A 12,908-nucleotide genomic window follows, 5' to 3' on the forward strand; every position below is an offset into this window, starting at 1 on the left:
ATGTAATCAAAATTAATTTTTGTAATTGTCTCTGGATCATAGGATTTTAAAAGCTGAAAGGACCCTGAGATTATCCAGTGGAATCCCCTAATTTTACATATAATCTCAGTCTGAGGAGTTAAATGACTTACTTAAAATCATAGGTAGCAAGCAAAAGACCAAATTTCCAATCTAGTGTTTCCTTCCAGTACACTCAACTATAGGGCTGTGAAGATTAAAATTACTTAACTACAATAAAAGAGACTGCAGCAGAGTTCTGAGCCAATGGCACTTTATTAAAGGGCCCATAGTCCCCCTCTAATGAATGGACCTCAGATCCTTCTCACAATCTGAGATGCTCTCTTCTTCCAGGACCTTTTTTTTCCAGAGTTCCCAAATTTTCAAAAGAGGCATGGTAAAATATAGAATCTCATTGGTTGACGGACCCTGCTTTTGAGGACCAAAAAAGCCAGGCCAGGGGATCCACAGATTGGGCAAAGCATGGGGAATCTCATAGTCATAAAATGATAATCACTTGTTCAAATTAGATGAGAAGTTGGTCCAGAGGTAGAAAATAAAATGGGCAACTTTCCAAAGCATCAAGGGATTCCACCCATGCTGGGTTTGGGCACAGAATTTGAGCAAAATAGAATAGCACTATCTTTGTCAGCATTTTTGTAGTTGTGGAAGTGAGCAAATAATGAATATTAACACGAGGCGCACTATAAGAACCCATATATCCTTATATGATTTATGTAAAATATAAAATTAATACCTATTAAATAGAGATCCAAATGAATTCTCTCACAGTGCAAGGGAGGTAGCTTTTTTGTAAACATGGGGGTGGGGGAGAAGGTTGTTTTTTTGGGAGGACATAATTGGGAGTAAGTGACTTGTCCAGGGTCATACAATTAGTATTAAGTGTCTGAGGTTGAATCTGAACTAGTGTCCTCCTGCCTTCAGAGCTGGTGTACTAGCCACTGTGCCATCTAATTGCCCCTCAATACTGTTTTTAAAATGTGGATCAGATTATCTTTTCTTTTATGACCTCACCCATATCCAACCTGTTCATTCTAAAAAGGGGGGCAAATTACTAGAGTGCCATCATTTCCCTGAAAATCTCCCATTCTCCATCATGAAGATCTGAGAAAGATAAGAATCTTTCCCATCAGGGGATGGCGTGGGAAATCTTTACCTTACATAAGATTTGGAGCTCTACTACATCCTAAAGACTTTTTTTTTCCTCCTTCCATCTATTGGCCATATACATGAAAAAAAAAAAATAGCTCAAAATTATTTGATGACTGAAAACAATTATAAGTATGGCTCATTTCATACAGAATAGGTCTAGGAAATTTATTGAGTTCTTAATTTAAGGTCCTTCATAATTTGGCCTAATTTAGCCAATCAATTTTTACTACTACATACTAATAGCCTATTCCTTCTATTCTACCCCTTCCCAACCCTCCCCATACATACACATACACACAACTCAATCCTACTACCTTTCTTCTGTTACCTTCATCTGGAATGCCCTTCCTTTTCCTCCCTATTTATATCCAATTGATGTTCAATGTCCAACTTACTTCCCACTCTCATAGCACTTAGCATTATTATTAGGCAAATGGAAAAGCACAGAAATATTTTACTGACCTAACACGGCTGAAACCTTGCCCTGTCAAGATGGTGCTCTAACCAGTGCAGCTAGCTTCTCTTTCTTTCGATCATGAGTTGTCTGATGGAAAATAAGATGTGAACTCTGACCAAAGGCTTTCCCACACTCATTACATCTATAGGGCTTCTCCCCAGTGTGGATTCTCTGATGAACAATAAGATAAGAACTACAACTGAAGGCTTTCCCACATTCATTACATTCATAGGGCTTTTCCCCAGTGTGGATTCTGTGATGGACAATGAGGCGTGAACTTCGACTGAAAGTTTTCCCACATTCCTGACATTCATAGGGTTTTTTCCCAGTGTGGACTCCCTGATGGACAATAAGGCTTGAGCCCTGACTGAACATTTTCCCACATACATTACATTTATAAGGTTTTTCCCCAGTGTGGATTCTAAGATGTCGTATAAGGTGGGAACTCCTTGTGAAGGCTCTCCCACACTCCTGACATTCATAAGGTTTCTCTCCAGTGTGAACCCTTTGATGTACAATAAGGGTAGAACTCTGACTGAAGGCTTTTCCACATTCATCACATGCATAAGCATTCTGAATTCTCTTGTGTGTAGCAAGTTTTGAGCCAAGATTGAAACTTTCTCCCAATTTTTCACAGTTCTGGCTTTTGTCTCCTGAGGAGCTTGACTTATCTTTGTCCATAATTCTTTGGAAATCTTGGTTCTCTTCCTTTACTATCTTCCTAATAGGGATTATCAGCTGCCTCACTTCCTCACCATGTTCCTCTTCACAAGCTTCTATATACTCAGATCCCAGGGGAATAGTGCGCTGGAGTCTTCCTGATGTCACTGTATGGGATCCTTTTTCTTCAGAGATTTCATCATTTCCAGATCTGGTCTTACTATCTATCACAAAATAAATTACAAAAAATTAAATTATCACCTGTTTTACAATGCTAAGAGCATTTCAGTGGTCTCTTTAGAGATCCACACAACTGTTTATAGTCAGGGACTGAATTCAAATAAGAAAAAAATAACAATAGAAACAATTTACACTGATAATGGCACTTCAAGGTTTACCTTAATTTTAACCCTAATTTGATGTTAAATCATAACCTAGAAAGTGACCTTGGTTTCCAAAGGCCAGACCAATGGAGTACCAGCTCTGGTGTGGGGTTCTGCCAAGTTAGGAAGATTTCAGCCATGGCCTGACAGGATTCAATCTCATTTAATTTGGAGTAAGTGTAATTATCAGAGTGGCCACAAGGTGATGATTTTTTATGGCTATAGCAATTCGCAATGACTATCAGTGAAATTGTAGAAGGGTTCTGATTTGCATTAGTAAAATATACATATTGACAAAATGAAAGATAAGTGAAGCAGTGAAGTATTACAGATTAATCCATTGCTTTCTCCACAGTATAAAGCAAACAGTACTTATATTTTCATTTCTATTTTATAAGAAAGTGAAGCTCCTAAAAGTGATATGTCCATAGTAGCACAACTAGTATTTCGTTTGAGTGAAGATTTGAATATTGGATTGTTGTAGGAGCAATATTTTAAGGCCCTGCCCCATTCAAATTAGTTTAGTGTTTCCTTAGAAGTTATTGGAAATCAAAATGATTTAAGGCAGACTTAAAAGATAAGCTTAAGACTACCAAGAATAGCTTTGACAAGCCAAGGAACAAATAGCACATTCAAAGAAGGCACAAACTGAAGCTGAGTGAAACCAGGAATACATTGTACACAATAACTGCAAAAATGTGCAATGATCAAAAAAACAAAACAAAACAAAACAAAACAAAACAAAGCACTCAAGATATAGTACCCCTGTCTTTAGGAACTAATTTGCTTTGTAACCAGTTTCTAAATTCACAAGACAGTTTTTTAAAATGGTTAAACATGTTCTGAATTGAGGCTTTAGTGCCCCATCAAAGAGAAGAGTGTTTTTGGAGATAGGGTAGGAGGTGTCTATAAAGGGTTTGTCAATCCCATATTTTGGGAACCTAAGCAAGCATTGTTATGAGGGGTGAAGGTTGGAAGGAGTAAGAATATGGGATTAGACAGATCTACATTTTAAGATGTGATGTTTACAATTAATAAATAAGAAGAAGCAGACAGCCAAAAATGTTGTCTAACATTTCCTCATATCCTACAATTTAATATAAAAGCTCACATGTGAATTCACCTTTTACCATCAAATGGTTATTATAAAAAATACTAGGCACCATGATTACCTGGTGGATGATCTGGAGCCTAGGATCTGTCAAATCTTAATATAAACACATGTAGAGATTTGTAGACATGACTGTATGATTAGGGTAGCGTCAAGATAGCAAGAATGGTACAGTCAATGTTTAGAACACAAGTCAACAGACTAAGGTCAAATTTGGCTGGCCAAAAACTAGTAATGGTTTCGATGTTTTAAAAATTAAGGTTCATTCTTTTATTTGAAATTGTAAAATAATTGGCAGTATTTGGACTTCTGGGAGCAATTCACCCTTTTTAGTTTGAAAGGTAGAGAAAATGTGGAAGGCCTCCTAGAGGAGGGGCAAGTCTAGATTTAGAACTAGGAAAGACCATAGGCCATCTAGCCTATGCCTTTTAGAAAACAGCAGTGACTTGCCCAAAGGAAACATCTCTAGAGAAGTTTACATCTGAAGCCACTTCTCTCTGCACATCTGGCATGCTTTCCATTGTACCATTTTGCCTCATCTTCAGCTGTCTAAGTCAAATGCACATCTTTTCAAAAGATGGTTAAGGATGTGGCTCCAAGACCAGGCATGGGAAATGTCTGGGCTGCCCCTCAAAATCATTTGCATAATCAACTGCAAGGGATGATAACCTCAAAGCTAGGCACAGCCTTCCACCAATTGAGTTTTATAAGTTATAAATAGCCAAATGGACCTTGGCAGAAAAAAAGATTCTCCTAAGCCTAGAACAACAAAAAAAATTCCTCTTTCTAGATCACTGGGAAGATAGGAAAAGTGAGCCCACAGGTTTAGCATGGAGATAGAGCAGGAATCCAGGCTTTTCAAGTGGTCCTTAACTGGCCTAAATTTACTTTTTCAGTTCTACTTCCTTACAATACAGACCTAATTAATGGCTACCTGAACAATCCTTGCACCTTCCCAGTTTCATGCCTCTGTTCATACTGTTCCATGTAGCTAAAATGCTCTATTCCTCCCTTCTCCTTTTCTCTTTCATGGCCCAGAACTCAAACCTTCCCTTCTTTACCTGGCTTTCCTGACCCTTGTCCACACTTATCTCTCCCTCCACTGAACTTTGCAAAGCCCCAGCTGAATCACTTTGCACATCATCTATTGCCTGCTACATTCTAAATCTAAGGTATCTTTCAATTCTTACAATTCTATGTTCTAAGGTCTCTCTGAGCTCTTAGGTAACTCTAAATTTCTCACCAGAAATGTGTGGAGATTTGGGGGCTTGGGGATCTAAGGTGTTAGCTCCTTGAGTTTTAATTATGTCTTATGCTACTGTGTAATTAATTACATCATAATGTAATTACACAAACAGATAAGGATTTGGATGACAAATATTCTTCTTTGTAGTCAAAGTGACCTCAAGAATGATTCTGAAGTTTGGACATATATACATATATTGTATTTAATTTATATTTTAATATATTTAACATGTATTAGTCAATCTGCCATCTGGGGGAAGGGGTGGGAAGAAGGAGGGGAAAAGTTGAAACAAAAGGGTTTGCAATTGTCAATGCTGAAAATTTCCTATGCATAAAATTTTTGTAAAAAAAAAAAAAAAGAATAATTCTGAAGCTAGTGAATGAAAATTCTGTCCCATCGATTAATCAACAACTATTTATGGCCTATTGTGTTCGACACTAGGGATACATAAGCAAAAATTAAAGTTCCTGTCCTCAAGGAACTTGCACCCTATTGGGGGGAACAAAATCTGCACATATAAGTAAATATAAATTATAATTAAAGTTCTTTGAGGGAGGAATTAGTTAGGCAGAGTGGGGTGAAAATCAGAGAAGTCCTCAAATAAGAAAAAGTTTTCAGAAACCCCATAACCACTGACAAAGAAAGAAGGAAAGAAGCCAAGAAAAGAGGAAACTAAATCAATGGAAAGATCTTACCCACACTCCCATGATTTTCTAGCTTTCTGTCCCTGTATCTGGTTATCACAGCAGGCAGCAAAGGAGTTCCAGTTGATGAATGGTTGTTGAGTGACATTAGAGCTGACACCTGGACTTTTTCTAGGGTTGCTATTTTTCCCCATGGTATTTCAAGTTTTTGGATAGTGGTTGAGACCTGGAGGCATAAGTTTATAGTTAGACTCATGAGGAAAAGATATACAAGAGATCACAACTCTGTACTCTTCCTCCCACTCACTCCTCTGGCACATTTAACTATGGCTCTGAAGTGTTCTCCCATAAGAATTCACTTTCACCAGAATATCTGATGAACATATGTACTAATTAATATGGATAAAATGGATAGGACTTGACAGGCTAAAGAACAATTTATAGACTAGTCCTTCCTGAACTCTATATAGCTTACATTGGTAGAGAAATAAAAATAGAGACCCTGATCTTATTACTTATTACTATCTACCTTATAGGGTTTATGAGAAAACCACTTTGAAAATCTTATGTGTTATATAATTAAAGTCATTACTATTGTTACAGGTCATAGGTGTAAAAGGCTGAAACTCTTGAGTCAATGCACTGGGATAAGACAATTGAGCACTTGAGGCTAATTACTGATTGGAAAATACTCTATACGAATATTCGTGGAAAATGGCCCTTTCCACTATCCTGTGCTGGCCCAATCAGTTGGTGTATACAGAGAATTGTGGGAGGGACTAGGAGGTGCAGTGAGACTAGCCAGGGTCTCTTCTGGGAGAGATGAGGAGGTGAGGTTGCAGAGATCCCACGTGTCCACTCTCTTCATTTCTATCGCTAAAGAGCTAGAATAAAGACTTTTGCTTATCCTGACTCCAGCTGATTCTAAGGCATCCAGGGTCGCCACAAATAGGAAACTTTGTCTTAATTTCAGCAGAAGGGGGTAAAGACAGTGGGGAAACTCCATGAACTACATACATGTTGTCCCACAAATCTAAGTCTTAAGAACTACAGCATGACAACCTGGAACTATTTAAGTCAGGGAACATTTCCATTACGTTCTTGATAGTTAAAAAGTTCAGACATTGAGAGGAGAACAGAGGATGACTTGAGATTTCCTATTTTTAGCAATCCCTCTTTCCCTCCTCCCATGGGCCAGACCATACTAGCCATTTCTTATTTTCTGTCATGATCTACCAAGGCTAGCCTAAAAATCTTCCCCTATAACCACAGCCTCAGTGTATTCATGCAAGTTTGCTACCTGACCCCAAGTGTCTTCATCTTCTTCCTCCTCCTTTACTGAGATAGGGCCCAAAAGATCCAGGTCTGTTCCCTTTTTCTCTTTTGTGGTCATCTTCCTCAGTCAAAGAATAGCCTTTGTTCCAGCTGGTCAAGAGCAACACTTGTCTGACTTCTACTTCTCTGAAACTTCTTAGAGTTGGAACAAGTCTCATCTATTGAGACATAAAAATGTCATTGTTAACATAAGAGAAATGAACTGATCCCAAAGAACTAAGTTCTGAGACGATAAAAGTCACTCACCAGGGCCTGGCCCAAAGAAGCAAAATTCCAAGAAAGAATACTTCCCACAATGTTCACTTGAAAAGATACCATTCCCACACAAATATATGTATATCCAGTCTGACCAATATACAAGGCACTAAGTTAGACAATGAGGAGATAACATTAAAAAAAAAAAAAAAGGCAAAGAGAAGGGGAATTGAGTGCCAAGGGGAAGGAAAAAGCAAATCGTGTGGCTAGGAAATAGCATCAGTGAAAGGGAAGAATGCTCAAAAAAGTGTGGAAAAAGACCTCTGGGGGAATCATCAACTTGTAAGTTCCTAGATTATGTGAATTAAATAAGGGATACCAACATATTCCTAAATCAAGGATCATAAGCAAGGTTTTCCATTCTAGGCAACTAGGAGAATGATATGAGCACTCAGGTCCAACCTGAAAAGTAAAGTATAGTCAGATGTGAAAGGCAAACTGAGGAATATGTTGTATCTTATGGATAATGGAGAGGCACTGAAGCTTTTTGAATAGCAGAATAAGATGATCAGATTTGGTTTTTTAAGGAAGATTCTGACAAGTATATAGTGAACAGACTGGACAGAGAGACTATAAACTGAGAATCCAATTAGGAAGTTCAGATGAGGGGCCTGAACTAGTAGTGGCCAATGAGTGAAAGATATGAGATGTGCAAAAATGTTTGTGCCATTATCCTTTTGATAATGAAGTGGAAGTGAAAACTGAATGGATGCCCATCAGATTGAGAATGGCTGAATAAGTTATGGTATATGAATGTTATGGAATATTATTGTTCTATAAGAAACGATGATCAGGATGATTTCAGAGAGGCCTGGAGAGACCTACATGAACTAATGCTAAGTAAAGTGAGCAGAACCAAGAGAACATTATACAGGTTATGTAATAATAAACTCTGATGGACTTGGTTCTTTTCAACAATGAGATGATTCAGGCCAATTGCAATAGACTTGTGATGGAGAGAGCCATTTGTATCCAAAGAGAGGACTATGGGGAGTGAATGTGGATCATAACACAGTATTTTCACCTTTTGTTATTGTTTACTTGCTTGTTTTTTTTCTTTCTCATTTTTTTTTTCCCTTTTTGATTAGATGTATAGAAGAAGTGCATATGTTTAACCTCTATTGGATTGCTTGCTGTCTGGGTGAGGAGGGAGATAAATCTGGAACACAAGGTTTTTCAGGGATGAATGTTGAAAACTTTGCATATAGTTAGAAAAATAAAAAAGCTGTTATTATTTTTTTTAAAAAAGATGTGAAAGAAGACAGTATTGACAAGACTTGGAAACTAATTAGATATGGGGGCTGGCCCAGATGTGGGAACTCCAGATGCACGAGTACAACAGATGCTCTTAGGGCTGAATTTGTAGACAATAACATATTTAAATAAGATTATTCTATATATTTATATATAAGTATTATATATACTATATATAAAATTAAGATTTGCAAAGTACTTTAGAAATATCTCATTTTATCCTCAATCCTGGAACAAAGATGCTATTATTATCCACATTTTACAGATAAGAAAACTGGGACACACAGAGGTTGTTTAACCGCCATCATCTGACTTACCCATATTTACCTAAATAATAAGTGTCTTTAGCTAGACTTGAACTCAAGTCTTCCTGATTGAAGGTTCAGTGTTCTATCCAGTAAACCCCCTCGCTGTTTCATAAATCTGAGTCCTCTTTATAGAGACAATAACTAAATCCATAGGAGCTAAGGCAATCCCAAAGAAAGAAGGTTTATAGAGGTATATATAGAGAAAAGAGTCCAGAACAGAGTCCTGGGAGATACTTACATATAGAAGGTAAAAGATGGATAATTCATGAAGGGAGAATGAGAAAGAAGGATGAGGGAAAGGAGGAAAACTAGAAGAGAGCGCTTTTGCTGAAACCCAAAAAGCAGAAAACACCCAGCAGATGGAGTATTATCCCGAATCACTAAGTATAGGGACACACGCTGATTCAGAAAGACTGAGCCCCATAGGTGCTGAACTCTTTGTAAATAGAGGGAGAAAGACTTAAAAGACCAGAAGCTAACCATAAGCATGATGGAATTGCATTTCAGATTTCATCATCTGTAAAACAGGAGTTGTTTGGACACTTTATGACCCCTGTGGATCATTCTGCCTATGGGGTTTTCTTGGCAAAGTGGCTTGCCATTTTCTTCTCTAGTGAGTTAAGGCAAGTAGAGGTTAAGTCACATAGGTTTCTGACTCCAGGCCTGGCAGTATGTCCATTTAGCCATCTAGTCACCTCTGTCTGAAAAATTAGAGTAATATTTTATCTCACAGCCCTGTGACAAAAGTACTTTTAAATCTCAAGGCTGGATTCTAGTCAGAAGATTCAGGAGCACCACTTTTGACACCATGACTGTGTGATGTCCAGCCAGTCACTTAATCTTCCACTTCTCTCCTTCAACAGTCAGAAAATTGTAGAAAAGTTACTAAATTTGCATAGGCAGAGGGCATTTCCTCACCAAGGAGATTTCCACACCAATAAAACCACAGTTCCTGACCTCAAAGAATCACATAAAACCTGTTTTCTAACAAGGACATTTTCTGCACACCTAAAGCCTGCTAAAGAGCTGACCAGCTGCAGGCTGGTGCTGGATGTCAGGTGAAGAAAGTCCGCCATTTATTCCCAGCACCACATAGTTCTGGGGGGGGGCAGCAATTCTCCAAAGACTTCTTGGAAGCTTCCAATAAGGGGGAGCTAGATGACATGGTAGAGAGAACACTGGCCTTAAAGTCAGTAGGACCTGAGTTCAAATGTGACCTTAGTCAGACACCTAATACTAATTAATACTTAGTAGCTGTGACCCTGCGCAAGTCACTTAACCCAACTGCCTTGAAAAAAAATTTTTAAAGAAGTTTCCAATATAGGTAAGACACTTCGTTTGGCTTCATTTGGTCAGTCACCAAGTCACGTAATAAATGAATTCTGAATCATAGGAAAAAAGTAATCTGAAATACAGTAGCCAGACCTCAAGTTGTATCCCATCTTACTACTTTTCAAGAATAACAGTGCTTCCGGCGCTCATCCCCCTCCCTCGAGGTCATCAGCCAATTGCTGCCCTCTTTTCGGACCCCGGTCCCGGGCTGGAGAAGGGAGGAGCCTACCGAGATCCCTTAAGGCCACCTCACCTCGGGGGAGAAGAGAGGAGGGTAAGTGGGAGGCTACCGAAGGGAAAAGGAGGGGGCGGAGGGAACGTGAAGGGGCCGGGGGAAAGCTCGCCCAAGAGGGTTCCGAGCCCTGCGGGGATGGCGTCCACAGCCCTCCCATTCCCATACCCGGCCTCACCGAGAAATAGGAGCGGCCTGGGGCCGACCGGGTCAGCGCGGGTAGAGCAGGTAGGTGGCTTGAGAACGGGGAGCCGGGATCCCATCCCACGGACGCCGCCTTCGCTGCTTCTGCCGCCGCCGCCGCCGGCTGAGAGGACAATGGCTTCCTCCGAAATGGGACTTCCTCTTCCTCTCTAGGCCTCCCGGAGGCCTTCACGTCTCGGTGGTCTCTCGTTCTCTCCCTAGACTCGGCAGCAGCTGGGGAGGGCAGAGGGTGACGTAGGAAGGCAAGCCCTACGGCCTCTTAATAAGTGCAGTGGACTTTCAGAAGCTTCGACGAAACCGATGGCTCAGTGGATAGCGTGTTGGGCCTTCAGTCAGGAGGACTTCTTGAGTTCAAATGCAGCTGCTCGAGTGACCGTGGGCAAGTCACTGTTCCCCCATGACCTAGAAGGGGAAATGGCAATCACTCCAGCAATTGCCAAGAAAACCCCTGTGTGTCACGTTATCGTAAAATTCCTTCATAATCCAAAAGTTATTTTAGCACAAAAACCAATGTGCCAAGGATGACCAAAGAAGTTAGAAGAGTTTCAGAAGACAACATGGTATAGTGAAGAGAACTAGACCAGGTCTGGAACTTATATCTTGATTCTCAACCTGAACAAATCATTTCATCTTCTGTTTTGAGGAAATAGTATATAGTGAGGATTGTTATACTACCTATCTTAGAATTGTGAGCATTTTATAAATCTTAAAGTTTGGTGGAAATAATTATTAAAACAGCCCAAAATACAGCAGTTGAAGAGATCCAAGCTGTGATCATATGTCTCAAAAGTTCTATCCTCTGACTGGGACCAATCAAAATTTAAAAAAAAATTGTCTTAGAAAAGTTTAATATTTTTTTAAAGCACGAGAGCACATTTTTTCATAAAATTTTATTGATAGCTTGTAACTTTATCCTGTATCTCATCCTGTTCCCAAGAACTGTTTATTATAACATTTTTTTAAAAAAGAGAAATAAAAAAATTCAGCAAAACCAATAAATACATTGAAAAAACCTGAGTAATATTTTCCATTTGGACTTCTCTCATTCACTACTCAGAAATTGTGTCTTCTTTGAACTCAGGCTTGGATTGTAGAATCAGGTGTGAGTTGAAACTGAAAGCATTTATAAAATTTTTCCATATTATCTTATGATGTACAGAGAGACTCAATCTTGGCCTGAAGGCTATCCCACATTCATTACCTGTATGTGGTTTCTCTTCATTATGTATTCTCAAATGTATAAGACCTACAGTATTTATGGCAGCTTTCCACTGGGGATTCTTCTGATATGTTATGAGATTTAATTGAAGGCTTTTCCACACTTATTATATGTATGATGTTTCTGCAGTATGTTGTGACAACCAAAAACTTTTCTACATACATGCAGTTCCACCCCATTATGACATTCCTGTTGTACACTAAGATTTGCACTCTGAACCAAGGTTTTCCTACATTTCTTATATTTGTAGCATTTCTCCTATATATGGTATTGAAAAAATTGTGAGCTATGACTGAAGATTTTCCCATCCTCGCTATATTTAAGAAATTTTCCCCAATGCAGAACTTTCTGAGATTAGAGATCTAAGCAAAAGTTTCTCAAAATTCATTTTATGATTAAGGGCTTTTGCTCAGTGTATTCACTGATATACAACAAAGTTCCCATTTTGAATGAAGGTTTTACCACATTCATGACATGCATACAATTTCTTCCCAGGCAGAATTCTTTAATATGTAACTGAAACAAAAGAGTGTTTCTAGATTCCTGATTTTCTGGCTTCTGTGAAATTTTTATTATCCATTACTACCAATTGTTAAGAAGCCTCTTCAATTTTCCTTTCAGGTTCTTAGGTGGCTTTCAATTCTCACATTTTTTTAGATATAGATCTTTGAGCTTTCCAGGCTTTTCCTACAGTTGTAATGTATTGAATAATTTTTTTGATAAATATTTTGACTTAAGAGACAATGAATCATTCTTTTTCTTGGTCTTACCACCTGAAACAAGAAACATAAAATACATGTCACTTAATCTTATTCTTCCTACAAAAAAAAAGTTATTAGATATGTCCAGTATATAAATTTTAAAACCCCTCCAAGAAATATTGTATGGAAGAAAATGGATTAGAGATCAAGAAAAGTATTAAGGGAATACAAGTCACAGAATTTGTAATGTTACTGTATACAATCATTACCTGAATAATAACCCCAGATATATCATCAAATAGTTGCCTAGTTTCCACCCAAATACTTCTAATGAAGGAGAAAAATGAAGAAAAAAATATGTTCAATCTGCACTCAGAATCCATCAGGGATGGATAGT

At 38.5% G+C, this 12,908-nt stretch overlaps 1 protein-coding gene across 5 annotated transcripts; it reads right to left on the reverse strand.

Annotated features, from left to right (window-relative positions):
* Positions 1–257: 257 nt before the first annotated feature.
* Positions 258–10,719, reverse strand: LOC141551469 (uncharacterized). Of its 5 annotated transcripts, none has more exons than XM_074283157.1 (4): positions 10,566–10,719; positions 6,977–7,164; positions 5,727–5,897; positions 258–2,511 (listed from the first exon to the last, which is right to left on the reverse strand). In XM_074283157.1, the coding sequence occupies exons 3-4, from the start codon at positions 5,863–5,865 to the stop codon at positions 1,658–1,660; spliced, it is 993 nt and encodes a 330-aa protein (XP_074139258.1). In that variant the 5' UTR covers positions 5,866–5,897; positions 6,977–7,164; positions 10,566–10,719; the 3' UTR covers positions 258–1,657. The 5 variants fall into 5 exon arrangements, with proteins under 5 accessions (XP_074139258.1, XP_074139257.1, XP_074139254.1 ...); XM_074283156.1 differs by having other exon boundaries at positions 258–2,507; positions 5,723–5,897; positions 6,972–7,164; positions 10,566–10,717; XM_074283153.1 differs by having other exon boundaries at positions 5,723–5,897; positions 10,566–10,716.
* Between the last annotated feature and the right edge of the window lie 2,189 nt (positions 10,720–12,908).

This window comes from Sminthopsis crassicaudata, chromosome 1, assembly GCF_048593235.1.
Source record: "Sminthopsis crassicaudata isolate SCR6 chromosome 1, ASM4859323v1, whole genome shotgun sequence".
Lineage (NCBI taxonomy): Eukaryota > Metazoa > Chordata > Mammalia > Dasyuromorphia > Dasyuridae > Sminthopsis > Sminthopsis crassicaudata.

Excerpts from the sequence above, each read along its gene's own strand:
- LOC141551469 (XM_074283152.1), bottom strand. The coding sequence starts at position 7,064 with ATGACCACAAAAGAGAAAAAGGGAACAGACCTGGATCTTTTGGGCCCT. Across the intron at positions 5,898-6,971 it reads ATGAAGACACTTGGGGTCAG|GTCTCAACCACTATCCAAAA; the intron begins GTAGCAAACTTG and ends TTATGCCTCCAG. Across the intron at positions 2,512-5,722 it reads AGAAAATCATGGGAGTGTGG|ATAGTAAGACCAGATCTGGA; the intron begins GTAAGATCTTTC and ends ATTTTGTGATAG.